The following is a 19,898-nucleotide window of genomic DNA, read 5'->3' as shown; positions in this document are numbered from 1 at the left end:
TAACTTTATGACTTTAGACGTCCGTTAGAGTTAGATCTAAGTGTTGTACGTTTGGTCTCAATAATAAGGAGGTTGTCAAATTGCTCGGTTACGCATGACGTAACCTATGAGTACGCAACGCGTAGTGAGGCTTGGCCCCGTTTTTCTGTGGAAACTCGGTATGCATGACGTATTGAAGGAGTACGCTTAGCGTACTCCCAAAAGTGGAAACGGGCCATTGTTGGGCTTTGAGCCAAGTTGGATGGGTCTATCCTTGGAAAGGTAAAATAGTCTTTTAACCTAGTGAGAGAGAATATGAAATGAACCTTTGATTGTGGGTTATTACCCTAATTATCAATTAGGGTTGGTTTTGATATGTTTAGTGTGAGGAGCTTTTGTAGCAGCATCGTGTGTAAGATTCGGTTATCTTCATATTGAGGTGAGTCTCCTCACACTATTTGCGGGTAGAAGACACCAATACGACCTATTGTATTATGTTCATAGAATGCTAGTTGTCTTTATGACTATTGTATGTATTTGTTTGTATGTTTGGGCGGGGCCCACTACATGTTACTGACAGATCTGTACCGGGCGGGGCCCAATCTATGTATGATATATGGTATTTTGGGGAACTCACTAAGCTTTTTGCTTACGACTTATGTTTACAATGTTTTTTCAGATACTTCCGGTTCCAAGAGGAAGAGCTCGACGTGATTGCAGCGCATCCACTAGTGTTCCGCATTTGATGATATGATTTGTACTCTGATAACTATTTTACATATCGTCGCACTTTGTTGGGTTTTGAAACGAATGATTGATGGTTTTGGTTGATTTAAAACAAAAATTGTTACTTAGTATTTTTAGGACGTTACAAAAACGTAGAACCTACTGTCATCGATCATAATGACAACTACGACAAAATTTAATAAGTTTAGCGACCTTATAAATTAAAAAAGTTAAATGGAAAACAAGTATAATTTTAATAGTTTAGTAATTAATTTTGACATTAATCAAAAAAAATTATTCACTAAAATTACTATATGGAGTTACTTATTATAGTTCTGTCCCATTTTTTTGTGTAATTTTGTTACTTAATGATCACCAAAATTACTAACAAAAGTACGGTGTTATTTTCCTAATACAAAAGAAATACCTTGTTATAAAAAATTGCCAATACATCCACAATTCGCCAACCATTTGCAAACATTATATATTTTCCGTAATTAAAAATGAAAACAAGAGGTTTTTTTTTTTTTTTTTTTTTTTTTATAAATTAAATTCACGAGTAAAACTTACAAACTAGAAATTTTAAATTATGGTCAAGAAATAAGTATGAAAAGCATAAACATACATTTTTTTTTCTTTTAAATTTGGAACTGAAAAATAAAAATAATATTTAATTGTCTTTGTTGAGATTTGAACATATTATTCATATATAAGAAAACATACAAGTTAACAATTTAAATAACACTTTTTTTAGCAAATTTATCTTAACTATAGCTTACAATTCTTAGTTTTTGATTTTACTTGCGTTTTTTTTAAATGTACGTTATTTTTGTTTTTCTCGTGGAAAATATATAATGCTCACAAATGGTGCTTCGTTTTTACTCACGGAAATTCTGTATTTTCTGTTTTTTTGTTTCAACTATAAAACGACATTCATTGGAATTTAGCAACATATACATGTTAACTTAGTTGATTAGTGTCTTATGTTTCTATGTTGGATGGTGTGAATTCGAATCCTACATATACGTTTTTTGTTTTTTTTTCCTTTTGTTTGATAATAAAAACAATTTTAACAACATTCAAACTCAAACCATTCTCTACAACAAGCAAACACCTTAACCAATTGATCTATCTTCAATTAACAAAAAATGCAACATTTATGAATATTAATAAATTCGTGAGGTATTATACAAGTAAAAGTAAAAATATTTTATAAGTAAAATCTATTGGTGAATTTAACGAAATTCATATAAACATCTATTATTTTTCTTATATATTCAGAAAACAAGGCATTAATAAACATATAAAATAGTATATGATATTTTAGTGAATAACTAAAAAATAAATTCACTCTAAATAGTTTTAGAGATCATACGAATACATGATAATATTTGGAAGATTAGTTTGATTAAAAATAATTTTAGAGACAATATGAATACATGATAATATTTGGGAGATTCATTTGATTAAAATTAAACTTAAAATGAAAATTGGAATCTTGTGATAGCTCGCTCTTTTTCCAGCTCCCTCTTTAATACTCGGTCGTCGTCCTTCGTCATGTTCTTTGGTATCTAAAGTTGCGATCTCTGTTTCTTTCTTTTCTTCCCATTATTTTTCATCTCTAGGGTTTATGAGTCAACAAATCTTTCCTTTTTCAAGACTTCCCACCAATTAAAAGGGCTTTCGGCTTCACGATTCTATATATTGCATGGTTCATGGAGCAGTTAGGGTGAAGTTTGAAGAATTGTTGTTACTCGAGGTTTGAGCTGTTTCCCTGTAACTTGTTCATTAACCACTCCTTTGCTTATTCTTCGTTCTCGGATTCAATTTGCAGCCATGATTTATGCTTTTGTTCGATTGTTAAGTTAGGTTTTTGCTCAGGTGTACGGTAATAGGACGCAATGTGGTTTTGATCGTACTGATTATTAACAATTCGAGAAAATTAGTCTCGAGAGCTATTAGGGTTACGCGCAGTGATTTATAGAGGTCGTTCATTTCCCCTAGAAAAAGAGCAGCACTATACTTTTTGATACGAAAGTACTTTACAATTACAAGCACAAATTGGTATCTAAGATTTTGCTGAACTGCCTCCAACATTATTATGTCTGTGGTTTAGTTAGTGAATTCACCTATAAAAGCTTAAAATTTCCAATACTGAAGTTGAAAAGGAGTCCGTTTGAATTCAAAGTCCAAGTTTAGCTCTTTCCTTTTCATTATTCTCATGTTTTCCCTGAATTGCATATTATCTTTACTCCTTGTTTTCATAAATTCAAATGGTAAATCCTGTATGCACTTTTTTATCCATTTCTGTTTGCAATTGTCATCAAAGGGCCTTGTAGATTTTTCTTTCCCTTTACATCTCTTTCATAAATGTGCTTTCTGATTTCGTTGGCCATATCAAAATGTAAATGATTCGCATTTGACTATGTTTACTCTAATTAGAGATGCCTATGTTTTGGTCACCTGGCATAAGTAAAGATTTTCTGTATTTCACATTTCTAGAGTGGCATTGGCAAAGATAGAAATGTGTCAGTACTACTTTTCTTTCCCACCAGTTCTTTTATCTTTAATCTTGCCAGTTTTAATACTGATGCATTTTCTCCTTTGTGACCAGGTTATAAGTTATCTTGTCTTGATCTTTGAGTGAACATAAGCATGGATTTAAATGCATCGCCTGAACCCGAAGAAGATGAAGAGATTTATGAACAAACTCTCAGTGAGGACAGTGCACCAGAAGAAAAGCCAAGTCATCATCATCATCATCATCATCATCATCATCATCATGTAGAACATGTAGAGACAGCAGTGGATATTATGCGCAGGGTACTTCACTCTCTTGTTGTTTTACTGCATTTACAGTTGATATGTCCTCTACCCTGTTACTTTCGTATGTGCCTTAACAATTAGTGTGTGTGTATATATAATTATATATGTACAAGTATCATGATTCATGATTAGACCCTTAAATCTACATTCTTGAATCAGGAACGTGAAGAAAGAAAGCTAAGGTTGAAACGTGAACGCCCTGATGATAGACCAACACACAGACCAACACCAACACCAACACAACCAGCTTATAAGTCTATGGAAGATCATCTTTTTCATACAAAGAATCAGAGAACATATGATAAGAGCAGGCTTCCACCAGGTAAGTATGCTATCATTCATGGTTGATATATCATATATAATATATTATCAGATTGTTAAATTTACACCTACTTTATATTATTCAACTTTTGATATTGTAGGATGGTTGGATTGTCCTGCATATGGTCATGAAATAGGTTGTATTGTTCCTTCTAAAGTTCCTCTTGGTGAGTCTTTTAATGACTGTATTGTCCCTGGTAAAAGATACTCCTTTAGACAAGTCATTCACCAACAAAGAGTTTTGGGGAGGAAGGTGAGTATGAGTCTTTCTATATATCTGATTTTTTTACTATATATGTTATCACTTGACCTTTGAAAAAAGCATTATCTTTTTCTGTTTATTTCTGCAATGCCTTGTTATGTATTGTGTATGATTGGACTAATTGTGGGAAGCTATTCTTTATTTGATTTTTGATTGATATTTTTTCAGCTGGGGTTAGTAATTGATCTTACAAATACATCTCGTTACTATTCTGTGAATGATTGGAAGAAAGAAGGCATCAAGTATGTTAAGGTTAGTTTCTAAATACTTTCTACTCATCAATTTCTGGAGTATGGATAAATTATGTTTAAAAATTATTTGAGACAATGAAGGAAAAAACAAACGAGGGCAAATTTGTAAAAAGTTAGGACTTAAAGAATAAAGGGGAAAGTCATCAAAGTCTCATTGCTACAATGCTACATTTCCCTGACTTTCTTGATTAAATCCTTCTTTCTGCATTAAGTAAAAAAGAGACAACACCCATGACTTTGTTTTGCATCTATTTTAACATATAATGATTATTGTTCATATATATATATATAATTATTTTTGTTTGATTTAGATCAACTGCAAGGGGCGTGGTTCTGTACCAGAGAACGAAGCTGTTAATCAGTTTGTATACGAGGCAAGTTATTCTTAATATCATTGCGCACAAGTTCCTTCTATCCTTAAAATGACCATTTTGCCCTTCAATCCTCACCAGGTTTCTCAATTTCTGGCTCGACAAAAGAACGCGAAAAAATATATTCTTGTTCATTGCACACATGGGCATAATCGTACAGGATATATGATCATTCATTATCTCATGAGAACAATACCAATGTCTGTAACTCAGGTCAGTTATTTTATTGCTTTTTAAATTCATATCATGTTAGTTATAACTTATAAACTTACACCAGCTATGTATAAATTACACAGGCAATAAAAATATTTTCCGAAGCACGCCCTCCAGGGATATATAAACCAGATTATATTGATGCCTTGTTTGCTTTTTACCATGAAAGAAAGCCTGATATGATCACTTGCCCTTCTACCCCTGAGTGGAAAAGATCTTCTGAGTTTGATCTAAATGGAGAGGCATTACCAGATGAAGATGATGATGGAGTTCCTGTGGATCCGCTCAATGTACGTTTTTACCCTTGTTTTACCTTTTTAGAATTTTATGATTTTATTCACATCATTGATGTTCAAATACTTTTTTATTTGTAGGAAGAGAATCATGATACAGAAGGGGTGATGACAAATGATGATGTTTTAGGAGACAGTATTCCTCAAGATCAGCAAGATGGATTCCGACAATTCTGTTATCAAGCCCTAAAATTATCTGCAGGGGTAATAACGTAATTAAATATTATTTTCCACAATGGAAAATTAAATTATGCATAATAAAATGTTTACTTGCTTCTCAGGCTAGAGGGAATCATCAGTTTCCAGGCTCACATCCAGTTTCTCTAGACAGGTTTGATTGTATTTGTATTATTGTATATTCTCATTTTGTTATCTTGTTGGTGAATTGACAATTCTACCCCTGTTTACAATAGGGAGAATTTGCAACTTCTTAGGCAGCGTTACTATTATGCTACATGGAAAGCTGATGGGACAAGATATATGATGTTGATTACCATGGACGGGTGTTATTTAATTGACAGAAATTTTGTGTTTCGAAGGGTACAAATGAGATTTCCATGGAAACTGAATAATGAAGTATGTTTACACCGAGTTTATTATTATTATTTATTTATTTTAATGAGGTTGTGATGTGACATAAAAATGTGATTTTTTTGCAAGGGTTTAGCTGAGAAGGTTCACCACTTCACACTGCTTGATGGGGAGATGATAATTGATACAGTGCCAGACACTCGCAAACAAGAAAGACGTTATTTGATTTATGATCTGATGGCTATTAATCAAGTTTCTGTAATTGAGGTAAAGTTTTATGATTTTGTGGTTTTAAGTTTTAATCTTGTGGTGTTTTTATATTTTGGATTTGATGCAGAGACCTTTTTATGAAAGATGGAAAATGCTGGAGAAGGAAGTGGTTGAACCTCGAAACCATGAACGTCATAAAATATTTAAACATGGGCATTCGTTGTATAGATATGACTTGGAGCCATTTAGGGTATTTATTATCATTTAATTAAAAAGTAAGAAAATCGGTTGAATTTTTTACTTATGTTTGTCAAGTTTTGATTTTGGTAGGTGAGAAGGAAGGACTTTTGGTTGCTTTCTACTGTGACTAAACTTTTGAAGGAGTTCATTCCTCGGCTTTCACATGATGCAGATGGTTTAGTTTTTCAGGTGCTAAAATCTAAATCCACTCACTCACTCACATACATATATTAATATTTTATGGTTTTTTGGCTTTTAATTTTGGACTCTATATGTCAGGGTTGGGATGACCCTTATGTCCCTCGTACACATGAAGGACTTTTAAAGTGGAAATACGCATCAATGAACTCAGTTGATTTCCTTTTCGAGGTTTGTTTTTTCAAAATTTTCTTTTATGTTCTTATACACCAATAATAATTACCACTTGCTAACTTCAACAGATGGCTGAAGATCGGCAGCTACTATTTCTTTTTGAACGAGGGAAGAAGAAGCTCATGGAGGGCAACAGAATTGCATTTGGTGGTCAGTAATAATGTTGCTTTTGTTATGTTTTACTCAGACATAAACCCTATATGATTTTAGTATTTTTTGATCCCTGATCTTGTTTCTTGTGAATCTGCAGATGATATTGATCTTGCATCATACTCAGGGAAGATTGTGGAGTGTGCTTGGAATAAAGAGGAAGAAGTATGGGTGTGTATGCGTATTAGGACAGATAAAGCTACACCAAATGATTTCAACACATACCGAAAGGTCCCACTTTCTCTCTTACATCCCATGCACGTATGCACCAGGCACAATGCAATGCAATGCAGAATACACATTGTGCCTTATGCATACGGGCGCATTGTGCCTGGTGTGGTGCACAAAAGCATTGTATGCACCAGGCACAATGCAATTGCGTCTGTTGCAAGATACTTGCAACAGGTGCATGCATCAGGCGCATTACATACATTGTAATGCGCCTGATGCGTATATATGTATTTTGGTGGTTATATGGGTGTGTGGATGGTGGACAGGTGATGAGGAGCATAAAGGACAACATTACGGAGGAGGTACTGCTGGATGAGATAAGGGAGATAATACAGTTGCCGATGTATAAGGATAGGATACAACAGGACAGCAAAGGGCACCACCACTCGGGTTCAGGGAGACCAAAATGAGGAAGGAGGAGGGTATTATTTATGGTAATGGTAATGGTATGGATGGAGTTAGGATAGATGAAAATGATAATGTTTGTGTAATTAGGGGAGGGAAGGAGGGATTGATTTAATATTGTTGTAAATTGTGCTGTCTGGTGAGTTTGTTTGCATGATCCAGTTGGTGCGCTTGATCTTTAGCTTATGGATGGACATTGACATGGACATGGACAAACATATCATCATCATCATCATCATCATCATCATCATCATATGACGGCCTTTTTCGTATTAACAAGTTATTCAAGATTCGGGTAATGATTAGCACAAGGATTATTAGTAAATGTATATTTTAGTTTATGTCTTAAGTCTTTCATGACTTGCACAACTTTTATGGATCGCTTGTCTTTTTCTCTTATATACGGGACTACACTCAACAAACTTTTAGGGATAAGGGCATTTATGTCTTTTGCACAGACAAGAGATATAAGTACTTGGTTCTAGCCTAATACATGTCAAATGCAATTGTTTTGTTCTACACAACACACAAGACAACACACACTGGTGTTTTGTTCTTGCATACATATTGCCAAAACATGTTTTTGCAATAGCTTCTATTGGGTTGGATGTTGTGATCGTATAGAAAGAGTGAGAAACCAAATAGAAAGAAAACTGATTGTGTTGTTGAAACTTTGTTACATTGATTGAGATTAAACTAATACATGAAAAACAAGTATATTATTTGTGTTTTTTGGAGATGGAGGAAAAAAGAAAAGGAAAAATTGGTACTTTTTGAGCTCTCCGGTTTGAAGGGAAGAAAAGCTACTGCTACTAGTTTTATGCTTTGCAGAGCTCTCTAAATATTAGTCATCGTAAATTATAATGGATCAAGTTATTCAAATGTAAACTAATAATAATTCAATATATTGCACTCCTGTCCAAAGATAAATTAATATAGATGCCAACAAATATCATGAACTATTCCGCTTCAAATAGAACTCCCAACACAAAATTGAATTATGTTGTTATTATGGGTTTAACATATGGTTATTTGCAGTTATGGTTGATTACGATTATTTAATATACTAGGCGTAACATCGCGTGTTGCGCAAGAATGCATTTAAGTGGTTAAAATAATTATGGGAAAAATAGAAATATGTTGAAATTTATGTTTTTAGTCATTTTTTGGGCATTAACCGAATTATCAAATAACATAAAAATCCATCAACTTATATTTTGATACTATTTAATATAGTTCATACCTTATAAACTTTACTTTTACTTTTATAATATCCAATATATATTATAAGTTTTTGTATAACATTAATATAATCTATTTTTCTTATGTCTGATAATATTTTTTGGATAAAATAAGAAATAAGTTGTTTTGAATGAGCTATTAATAAACAATATTTAACTAATAAACTTTGTATTACACTATTTATATTACATCAAAACATCCAAGGTTTCATATATGAACTTTCAAATATTAAACATTGAAATTAAGAATGAAGTCATACAAAATATATCATTATATATAAATGTCATAAAGAGTTTTAAAATAAGTCGATTAATAAATATGATATTTAATTTTAATTACATATTTTGCAAGGCGTACGTTTGACTTTATGTTGGTGCGCCGAGAATTCTCTTCCTTAATTTGTACCTAAAAAATTAAGGTGAATAGGAATATAAAATAGATATTACTAAGCATTAATATAAATAATTAAAAAGGATATGTGGATCTCCTACTACCGGTTAAAGACAACATACCTCTATAGTGATATCGATTCCTATGTGAAATTGAAGTAGTCATTCTATGTACACCTTGTTTTCTAATTACATAAACAAATATGAGTAACCAAACATAAAAATGTTATATTTATGTAGAAAAAATATTTTAGTTAACTAACAAATTAAATAATATAAGTTTATGAGTTAGGAGTTTCAAAACATTAATATTTTTATTAATCAATCAATTAAGTAACACATGTTGAAATTTTTACAATCATTATTAAAAAGCATTTGAAATATTAGATTTTAAATGAATTTTGGTTGAAGTGTTTTGACCTCTATTATATATATATATATATATATATATATATATATATATATATATATATATATATATATATATATATATATATAGAGAGAGAGAGAGAGAGAGAGAGAGAGATGGAAATTATAACATATGTATAAGTTTTAATTAATTATCTTTTTGAAACGGTACAATTACAAAACAAAAAAAACATATTTAAAATATTTAATTAAATATTTTCGACATCACCCTATATAACATATGATCAATATATTAACGATTAAACCGCAATATACAACGACTGTATTACAATAATCCAAAAACGAAGAAAATATAAAAATTAATTAGTATAACAAACTTACAAATTAAAAGCTCTAATATAATAGCATATTTCCAAAAGTGGTCATAAGACCTCAACCCAACAAAAAAACCTTTAAGTTTGTTTTCTTTCTGAAATTTGTATATGATTTGTATGCATGTCTTCCCAAAAGATTGACCTTTTTATAGTAAACTTTTCACTAAATGCTAATTAAACATAATATACGTTATAAAACTTTTGAATGTTAAATCATAATTAAGAAAACTTTTGAGTTGCATTAGTTAAAAAATGGGGTTTCAAATGAATGTGGTTTGAGGAAGTTAAAAAAGGGGGTTTCAAATGCATGAGATTCAAGAAAAAATGTTAGCTTTATAAGTATGTATGATGTACAATTTTTATCATATTTGTGGTTTATGATATACATATGCATTGAGCCAATCTACGTTCACCATGCTTTTGAGTTTGACTTATTACTTTGACTAGCAAGTTAGAAACACTTGTGGTTAGAAATGCATCGCTTAGTTGAGAGATTTAAAGACTTTTTTTTGAGTTACTTATGAAATGATACATGGTTGAGGCGTCCCTCACATTTTTTTATTTTTAGACATTTTCTGGTTTATTAAAAATTTGTAAATTTACCTGAGATTTTCTGTTGCGGTTAATATTAAAAGAGTTTTTATAAACATATATTTTTTTTTCAAAATTGGCATGTTTTAAGGATGTCACATACATTGTGAAAAAAATTGGCATGTTTTAAGGATGTCACATACATTGTGAAAAACATCATTTTTTAAAACTAACAGTCGACGTATGATTATCTTGCATGTGTATGTATATTAATAAAGGAAAGTTGTTTTGGTTCTTACATAAATTACAACCCCACATTATTTATACAATCCCTTTGGTGATCCCGGTGGATGTATTTTCGATTTCATTTGCATGTGTAATAAAAGTTTTATGCTTGTTATGAAAACAAAACATCAAATATTAGAACCTTCCATGGTTACCATATAGGCATTGCCAATGCGTGGATTTCATTGCGAGTCAAGTGTTTGGCTCCGATTTGCAGTGCAGATTGCACATAATTATTGCCTTGTGAAGTTGTTTATGGCATGAACCATGCCTACAAGGAAGCATGGTTAAATTTTGTGATTTTCCTTTGCTTTTGTTTTTGTTATTTAGATACAGCTTTGTTAGATATTGAGGTCTTAAGAATATCAATAGCCACAAGTCATTCTTGTATTTTGCCACATACGTGGGTTCGGTCCTCCAAGGCACTCAAGTTGAGACTATTATATGTCAATAGAGAAAGTGGATTCAGAAAGATATTTACTTGGATATTTCTAGGACCGTGATTGCAATCACTTTTCAAAATATGTGGTTTTGACCCTATAACTTTGGGTATCACGAAATCATATTTGAGATAATCCAATGAACGGCAATTTAGAAGTCATGCCACTTCTAAATCTGAAACACAGAAAACACCTTGTTGTTTTGTGTTCTTAAAAAAATGATATAATTAGAAGAATGATTTTCGAGAGTATCTATGTTCCAACCGAATTTTGGAACTTCAATCATCCTTAAATAGATGATAGAAAATCGGTTGAAAGTTGGTTGACGAAAGTTACATGCATTTGGCGCCAAAATGAGTTGGTTATTATGACATAACCAACTTATGACATCATTACTAGTTTTGGCGGGAATTTGCATGGTTGGACCCTTTCTAGATTTAAAAATCCGTTTAGGTTTCTTTCCCCCTTGGACCCCGTAAGTGGCACTACCCCTAGACCCCGCCAGTAGCGCAGCCCCTTGGAAACCTACATCCAGGGGCTCTGTCCTCAGACCCTCCGTATTCCCGATTTCATATTTATCACTCCGAGTGTGTACCCCGCACCTCCTGTCTCGGTTAGTAAATGAAGCTCAGTCTATCCCAATATTAATAATAACTATACTAAAATATGTTGATAATACTAAAATCACCAACAGATTTTATGTATTTGATATATAATATGATTTTTTATACATGGTTAGCATTCACCTTAAGACCATTGTCATTGAATATCCGTAGTTTGGCTATTTTTATTTAGGTACACAATGCTCATGTTTTTTGTTGTAATTGTAAATTTTCAAAGAGGCACGAGCCGAGTTTTTTTTCTTCATGTAAGAGTAATACAATAAATTTCGTATTTGATTTTATGTAATCAAGCGAAGGTTTAAAACAAGAAGACGAGAATTCGAGTGTTCAAAAAGCTGTTGGCATGAAGATGGCACAAATTTCGAGATCTACATATAAAAAAGTTATTATTGCAATAATTTAGGTATTACTCTAGAAAATTAACCATATTAACTTTTGCTATGACTTAGGGCGTGTTTGGCAAAACTAGCTGGTAACGGGTAGCTTGTAGCTTGTAGCGTTTTGTTAAACGCTATATGAAGTAGTTTTTGGATTTGGAACGTTTTGTTTAAACTAAACGCTAGAAACTTGTAGCGCCAAACAAGACTTTTTGTTCAAAACGAAGCGTTTTGTCAAATGCTAGAAGCTAGAAGCTCTCAAACACTCCTAAACGCTTCGTACCGAACACGCCATTGGTGGAATTAATATCTTAGTATACATGCGCACAATAGTTTTGTGTAGTTATTTTACATGATTTTAATTTATTTGTAATAATTGATCGTATGCCACCTATTGGATACAAAATTAAAACAAGACACCAAAAGTAGAGTTTTTTTAACAAGTAACAAACGCGATTTTGATTAAAAAAGTTTTGAAGCAAGGCGAAATTATTAAACATATTTTAATCATAAGATTGCAAAACTAATTAACCCTTTATTAATCTTAAGCATTGTGTCATATTTATGAGATAATGCTTAAACACCCAATCACTAACCTCACAACCGGCAATCTTAGGCACTCGATTTATCTTGGTGGAGGAAATGTGAAACTTATTAAGGTGTAGAGACTGATTCACCTTTTAACATTATACTTGTTAGTAGGGGGTCAAGGGGGAGCCGCCCCTTGCGGGGACCGAGGGCAGTGCCCCATGAAGAGATTTTTCGTAGGCTAGTTCCTATATCATATTCATCTTCAAATTTGTCATGAGTTAGTTTTTCGTCATATGGGCTTGATCTTATTCTTGCGAATAAAAACCTAACCACAAACCGTTAACAATGTTACTTGGTATCGAAAAATGCTCAAACATGAATACAATTCTAGTTTTATAAACATAATTATCATTTTATTATATTGTATATTAGTATTACTAACTCACAATATTGTGAATAATCCATCTAACTTAGTTTTATTATATTTTGGTTACACCTAATAATTAACATGTACAATTTTAAGATTATTTTTCTTTTAACCAAAATAATGATAATAGAAATATAGAATGCATTTTTTCCTCATTACCTTCTCGGTCTCTTACCAAACACGAAGGGTGCGATTAAATCCGCTCATGGTGGGAGGGTCTTCTGTAACTCCAATTCAGGTCTAATAGACACTGCTGCCTGTCGTCGTCCCTCTCGGATCGTCGTCTCTACTTGCGAAAATCTCTGTTACAGAGAAGATTCCCGAGGGTTTATTCATATCTACATCTGATCCACCATTTGTACGCTTTCTCTCATTTCACATACTTCATCTTGTAGTGAACTTAGTAAGATCAAGGTCTTCTTCATGAAAATTAGGGTTTTATTTCTTTTACTTCTCTTTTCTATATCATTGAGTCTAATCCATGGAGAGGAAGCAAAAACGAACAAGTTTCGTGAACGTGAGGCTACCGACGATAACCTGGGCTATCCCAATTTGTAAGCCTTCTTATTTGTTACTTTGAATTTCGTCCATTTTTTGCATGATAATTTTATGTTTGATAATTTAGCTACTCCTGTATCATTTGGAGCATGAATCCGTTTCTGAATTATGAGCTCCTAATAAAGACCTAGAAGTAGTTCTTACCGTGATTTCTGCTGATTTGGGAGTTATTTCATCAGCTTGCTTAAGTTAGTTCATTTGGATTATCGATTGACCCTTGAGGTGAATTGAATTGAATCTGGATCATGATTTATTGTTCGTGCCCTTGCTTCTGTATGGGCCTGTAAGTAGGGGGATTGTAGAAACATGGTATTGATTGTGAGTTCTTTATGAGGGCTTACTAGTAATCTCCTTACAAGGTCTTCTAGTAGTAAACTAGTCATAGGTGATTACATAACTTCTCATCATGGATATTTTGTTTTGTCTCTATTAGTTAGAAATACAATAGGGGAAGAATTACAGAGTGATAGCCTGATAGGGACTTAGTGTAAGCGACTCTTGAAGTGTTTCAATATTACTGCTCTTAGTATTTCTTTCTAACAGTGTACATCTTTTACAGTTGTTTCTGTTACTGACTTTTTTGTTTTTGATGTGGTAGTGATGAGGATGAATTGTTGAATAAACAATGCCCTCAGAATTTGGAGCTAAGATGGCAGACTGAAGTTAGTTCTAGCATATATGCAACACCATTGATTGCTGACATCAACAGGTAAAGAGAATTGGCAACTGTCTCCTCAATGTAGTGTTACCATTTTCTACTGCAAACCATTTTTTATTGATATAAACTTTGTTTCATATAGTATTTCAATCCAAGTATATACTTATATAAATATCCCCTATTAATAACACTTTTCTGTATCTCAGTGATGGCAAGCTTGATGTTGTTGTTCCATCTTTTGTTCACTACCTGGAAGTTCTAGAAGGTTCTGATGGAGACAAAATGCCAGGTATATTGCTCTATCACAATCAATTGCTTCTTATTTGCATCTCTACACTATGTTTTTCTGTTATAGGACTTCTTTCTTGTGATCATCAAAAGACCAAAATACCCTCATTCTGTGTATAATACTTCTGTTTTGTATGATTTTATCAGGATGGCCTGCTTTTCATCAATCCACTGTTCATGCAAGTCCACTCTTATATGATATTGACAAAGATGGTGTGAGAGAAATAGCTTTGGCTACATACAATGGCGAGGTGCTCTTCTTCCGGTATATTAGTTTTTTTTTTTCCTTTTCTTCTTAGGGCTAAATGCAAGAAATAGCAACAAACTTTCGTTTATCTTTGTACTTCCATTTCCCACTTTCATTTCTTCATATTACAACATTGTGCTTTTGATTCTTTTCTTATTAAAGCACATACTTTTAAAAAATCTACCTAATTATAGCAGTGAAAATTGCTTTGTATTTGGATCTCATTGCTGTAATTGGGTAGATTTTTCAAAGTACATTGTTGTAAATTGTATATGATATGATATGATAAAGAAATCAATGAAAGTACATTGCTATTTCTTGTGTCTAACCCTTACCCATGGAGCATCCATATTCAGTGTTGGTTTTGTTTACATTTTGCAGGGCTTCAGGTTATATGATGTCAGATAAACTAGAGGTTCCTAGGCTAAAAGCTAAAAGGGATTGGTATGTGGGATTGCATCCAGAGGTAGTTGATCGATCACATCCAGATGTTCATGATGACCTACTTAAAGAGGAGTCTGCTGTTCACTCCATACCTCGTATGTCTTTACTTTTTTATAAAATAATGATGGGAAAATATTCATATGGGTTAAATGCAAAAAATAGCAATGTAGTTCCATTGATTTGTTTCTTATATCATGATATCATCTTACTTTCATTTCTATCTATTACATGCATACACCATCTAACTTTGAAAAACATATCCATTTACAAAGCAAATTTCACTACTATAATTGGGTAGATTTTAAAAGTATAATGTCCTAACAAGAAAAAAGATTTTAGTACAATGCTATAGTTGAGTATATTTATCAAAGTACTATGCCTTAATAAGAAAAAGAGTTAAGAAGCATGACTTGATTGATTTGCAATAAATTTTTGCCAACTGTTTAAACAACTTTTTTTTAATTGAAAAGTATGCTGTTGGTGAAAAAAAGATAACTTTTTTGTTTGAATTTGAGTTTTCATTCAATGGATATGTAGAACTTTTTCCTCTTTTCTAAACTTTTTGCTTAAATAAAGTGGTTATTAACATCATAACTATAAATTAACTCGATTAATATTTCTTCTGCCCCCAAAGAAGCAAACCATACATCTGATGTGGAGGACAATAAGGGAAAAGAGAATGAAACACAGCCAAAACCTGAACCACCACAGAATACAATGAATACTTCTTCAGAGGAACATTCCGGAAGTCCACAGAATGAGAGTGATGCACAAAATAATACTATTCCACATATCGAGTTGCCAAATGACACACATAATATCTCATCAATATCTGCACCAGAGAATCTAGAAGGTTCTAATAATGAAACAAAAACTGGAAGAAGGCTTCTAGAAGAAAACATTAATACCAATGATCACAAGGATGTTCCTGTTGCAACTGTTGAAAACAATGAAGCCCTTGAGGCAGATGCTGATCAATCTTTTGAGCTGTTTCGTGACAATGATGAGCTGGCAGATGAGTATAGTTATGATTATGATGATTATGTTGATGAAACAATGTGGGGGGATGAAGAGTGGACTGAAGCACAACATGAAGCATCTCAGAATTATGTCCATGTTGATTCACACATTCTATGCACACCTGTAAGTCTTTACACATTTTGTGAACTCTCGCTATAACTCTGTGCAAAAGACGTGAATGCCCTTTTTCTTGTTGGTTTTCAGGTGATTGCTGATATTGATGGTGATGGGGTTTCTGAGATGATTATTGCAGTGTCATACTTCTTTGATCATGAGTAAGTATAAACCCCAAACCCTAAACCCTAAATTACTGCTATTAGTTTGTTATTTTGTTTTTACAATGGATGTTGTTTTCAGGTACTATGATAATCCAGAGCATGTGAAGGAACTTGATGGTATTGATATTGGGAAATATGTTGGTGGAGGAATTGTCGTTTTTAACCTTGAGACAAAACAAGTTAAGTGGACAGCAGAATTGGATTTAAGTACTGATAGTGGGAAGTTGCGTGCCTATATATATTCCTCTCCAACTGTGGTTGATTTGGATGGTGATGGATACCTTGACATTCTTGTAGGAACTTCTTATGGCTTTTTTTATGTCCTTGATCATAAAGGTAATTTAATTAAAATATTAAATTCTAAATAGTATTTTTATTTTCCAATCACATTCCATTCCGGGAGTTGGTTGCAAATGAGTAAGGAATTGAATTCCATTGGTATTCATGGAATTCAGTTCCAACCATTTCCCCCTTGTTAAAAGAAATAATGAAGTACCCTTTTATTTTATTTTATCTAAAAAATACTTTATGAAAATTTCATGCACAATGGATTGATAAAACGGTGATTCAAAATATTTTTGCAAGTATTTATAATCTATATGAAACAAACAATACTTTACAAGGGCAATGAAAGTACAATGCCATTTTTGATTGCTTGAGCAATTGAAGGGTAAAAAAGTAATTTATTTTTTTCAGGCAAAGTAAGGGAGAAGTTCCCTCTTGAGATGGCTGAAATCCAGGGTGCAGTAGTGGCTGCTGATATCAATGATGATGGAAAGATTGAATTAGTGACTACTGATGTACATGGAAATGTTGCTGCATGGACTCCTCAAGGTGTAGAAATTTGGGAAGTTCATCTTAAAAGCTTAATTCCTCAGGTATTAATATGATTCTATGATTTAGGGTCAAATGCAAGAAATAGCAATGTACTTTCATTTCCTCCTATATCAATATTATTATTATTATCCAAATGGAAAATACAAAGCAATTTTGAAAATTTCAAAGTACAATGTCCTAATGAGAAACCCGATTTCACATTTTCTCCTTAGGGTGTGAGTGTTGGTGACGTGGACGGAGATGGGCACACTGATGTGGTGGTTCCAACCGTATCTGGAAATATTTATGTCTTAAGTGGTAAAGACGGGTCATTTGTACGCCCGTATCCATACAGAACCCATGGGAGAGTCATGAATCAAGTCCTCCTTGTTGATTTGGGTAAACGAAAGGAAAAGAAGAAAGGACTTACACTCGTCACAACTTCATTTGATGGCTATTTGTATCTCATCGATGGACCTTCCTCATGTGCTGATGTTGTTGATATCGGCGAAACATCGTAAGTCTCTCTTACCCTTAAGTGGATTCCAACGGAATCGGAATCCACGATTCCGACGGAGTCGGAATCCCTGATTTCATTCCTTTGTGTGTTTGATTGCCAAATGGATGGAATTCGGATCCGCCACAATTCTTTAAATTCCATTTTTAGGCCTAGGTGGAACTAATTTTATTCAATTCTTTTCTTTTTCATTAAAAGACCAAAATACCTTCGGTATGTATATTTATGAAATTTGTTTAATGAATAGATATAGCATGGTGTTGGCGGACAATGTTGATGGTGGAGATGATCTTGATCTTATAGTGACAACCATGAATGGGAATGTGTTTTGTTTTTCAACACCTTCTCCACATCATCCTCTCAAGGCAAGTCATGGATGCCAAATGTCCATATTACCACTTTGGTTGTTGATATAAATTTTTTTTTTTTTTTTTAAATATTATATAGGCATGGAGATCACATAATCAAGGACGAAACAACGTTGCAGCTCGTGTTGAGCGTGAAGGGGTGTACGTTACGCCTTCATCCAGAACATTCCGCGATGAAGAAGGAAAGAATTTTTGGGTGGAAATTGAAATTGTAGATAAACACAGGGTGCCCTCGGGTTCTCAAGGCCCTTACAATGTCACTGTAAGATCTACTTCCTCTACAAACGAAACGAATGTTTAAGATTCACTCCGACCTAAATCGGGTTTCCAATTTTGACCTAAATCGATTTTTGCTTTTCCCGCTCGAACTTTTTTATTTTGCAGACATCGTTGTTGGTTCCGGGAAATTACCAAGGGGAAAGAACGATTAAGAAGAACGAGGTGTTTGAAAAGGCCGGGAAATACAGGATGAAGCTGCCGACGGTGGGTGTACGGACGACGGGAACGGTGGTGGTGGAGATGACCGACAAGAATGGATTGTACTTTTCTGATGAGTTCTCGTTGACGTTTCATCTTCATTACTACAAATTGCTGAAATGGCTGCTGGTGCTTCCAATGATTGGGATGTTTGCGGTGCTGGTTATCTTTCGACCACAGGAAGCCATGCCTTTGCCTTCCTTCTCACGCAACACAGAGTTATGACTTATGAAATGAGAGATAACAAGATATATAGTGGAAAACAAAAGAAACAGAAACGATGTCGTTTTGTTTTTTGGTGTTGTTAGATGGAGGAGTTGCAGAGTTGGGAAAAAGAAAAACAGTTCCCATTTTAGTTTTTTTTTTTTTTTTTTATTAATATAGATGTCATTTCAGTTCATGAGGCAGGATTTTCTTTTTTAAAGGAAATTGGTATTTATTCAGATAATTTTTGTTTTTAATACCCTAATCTTCTAAACCAAATATCTCATCCAGTACAATTGGTTGCTGGGTGATATACTATGTGGCCTAAAGAGTTTTATTTCTGCATAAAATACAAATTTGGTTCCTGTGTTCTACTCAAAATTACAACTTTGATCCATTTTTGAAAACTTGAAGTCATCTTTAGTTTGTATTTTGTTATGGATATGGTCAATGTGTTTTACTCAAAATTGTATTTCATTGGCAGAGGGATTAAATCGGTAAGCAAATGCAGATTTAAGGATATTTTAGAAAGATTCTGTGAAACTTGCAAATTTGTTCCCTATGGTTTGCTGATTTTTTCCGATGTAGTCCAACAATAACTTTCAAAAGTACGGATATTATCATTTTTTGTGTTTGTTTGGTTGTGGATTTGGTCTAAAGACTTAACAAACATTTATTTTTGTCTGTTAAGTTTGCTACAATGATCATTTTGCCTATTATACATTTTTTTTCTCAACGTTATTACTATTGACATCTTTGTGCTACCACCATCACCACCAATTCACCATTTCTTTCACCAGTGATTTGGGAGAAGGGGTGGATGAGTTGTATGCACGAAGACAACGGGCTAGAGTTACTCACAACGATGGAAGAGATAAATTATCATGTGGAGACAGAAGGTTTTATGAGGAAAGGGAAGAGTATAGGAGACGACTGATAGACATTATGGAGGAGGAATGTGGTGGCCAAAGAAAGTGAGTGAAGGGATCCATGTGTGGATGTGGGTGTAGATCGGTTAAAATGAAGAGAGATATGAGTAAGGTAGTAACTTTAA

At 33.2% G+C, this 19,898-nt stretch overlaps 2 protein-coding genes across 2 annotated transcripts; both read left to right on the top strand.

The window, feature by feature from the left end:
• The first annotated feature begins 2,256 nt into the window (after positions 1-2,256).
• LOC145129883 (mRNA capping enzyme family protein) lies at positions 2,257-7,780 on the top strand. Its single transcript, XM_079064708.1, has 18 exons — positions 2,257-2,464; positions 3,320-3,528; positions 3,691-3,853; positions 3,954-4,105; positions 4,283-4,366; positions 4,677-4,739; positions 4,818-4,949; positions 5,033-5,239; positions 5,324-5,446; positions 5,524-5,573; positions 5,656-5,818; positions 5,903-6,040; positions 6,111-6,233; positions 6,314-6,412; positions 6,503-6,592; positions 6,664-6,745; positions 6,846-6,976; positions 7,243-7,780. The coding sequence occupies exons 2-18, from the start codon at positions 3,361-3,363 to the stop codon at positions 7,384-7,386; spliced, it is 2,112 nt and encodes a 703-aa protein (XP_078920834.1). The 5' UTR covers positions 2,257-2,464; positions 3,320-3,360; the 3' UTR covers positions 7,387-7,780.
• Positions 7,781-13,121: 5,341 nt separating this feature from the next.
• DEX1 (defective in exine formation protein (DEX1)) lies at positions 13,122-19,101 on the top strand. Its single transcript, XM_079064748.1, has 13 exons — positions 13,122-13,523; positions 14,126-14,236; positions 14,392-14,474; positions 14,621-14,738; positions 15,102-15,259; positions 15,799-16,307; positions 16,389-16,459; positions 16,542-16,798; positions 17,159-17,340; positions 17,512-17,795; positions 18,043-18,160; positions 18,243-18,425; positions 18,548-19,101. Exons 1-13 carry the CDS (start codon positions 13,393-13,395, stop codon positions 18,863-18,865), a joined length of 2,523 nt encoding a protein of 840 aa, XP_078920874.1. The 5' UTR covers positions 13,122-13,392; the 3' UTR covers positions 18,866-19,101.
• Positions 19,102-19,898: the final 797 nt, after the last annotated feature.

This window comes from Lactuca virosa, chromosome 8, assembly GCF_052849685.1.
Source record: "Lactuca virosa cultivar CGN04683 chromosome 8, Lactuca_virosa_CGN04683_v6, whole genome shotgun sequence".
In the NCBI taxonomy this organism is placed as follows: Eukaryota; Viridiplantae; Streptophyta; class Magnoliopsida; order Asterales; family Asteraceae; genus Lactuca; species Lactuca virosa.
The sequence above is the reverse complement of the archived record's forward strand: the minus strand, read 5'-3'. Positions and strand labels throughout refer to the sequence as shown.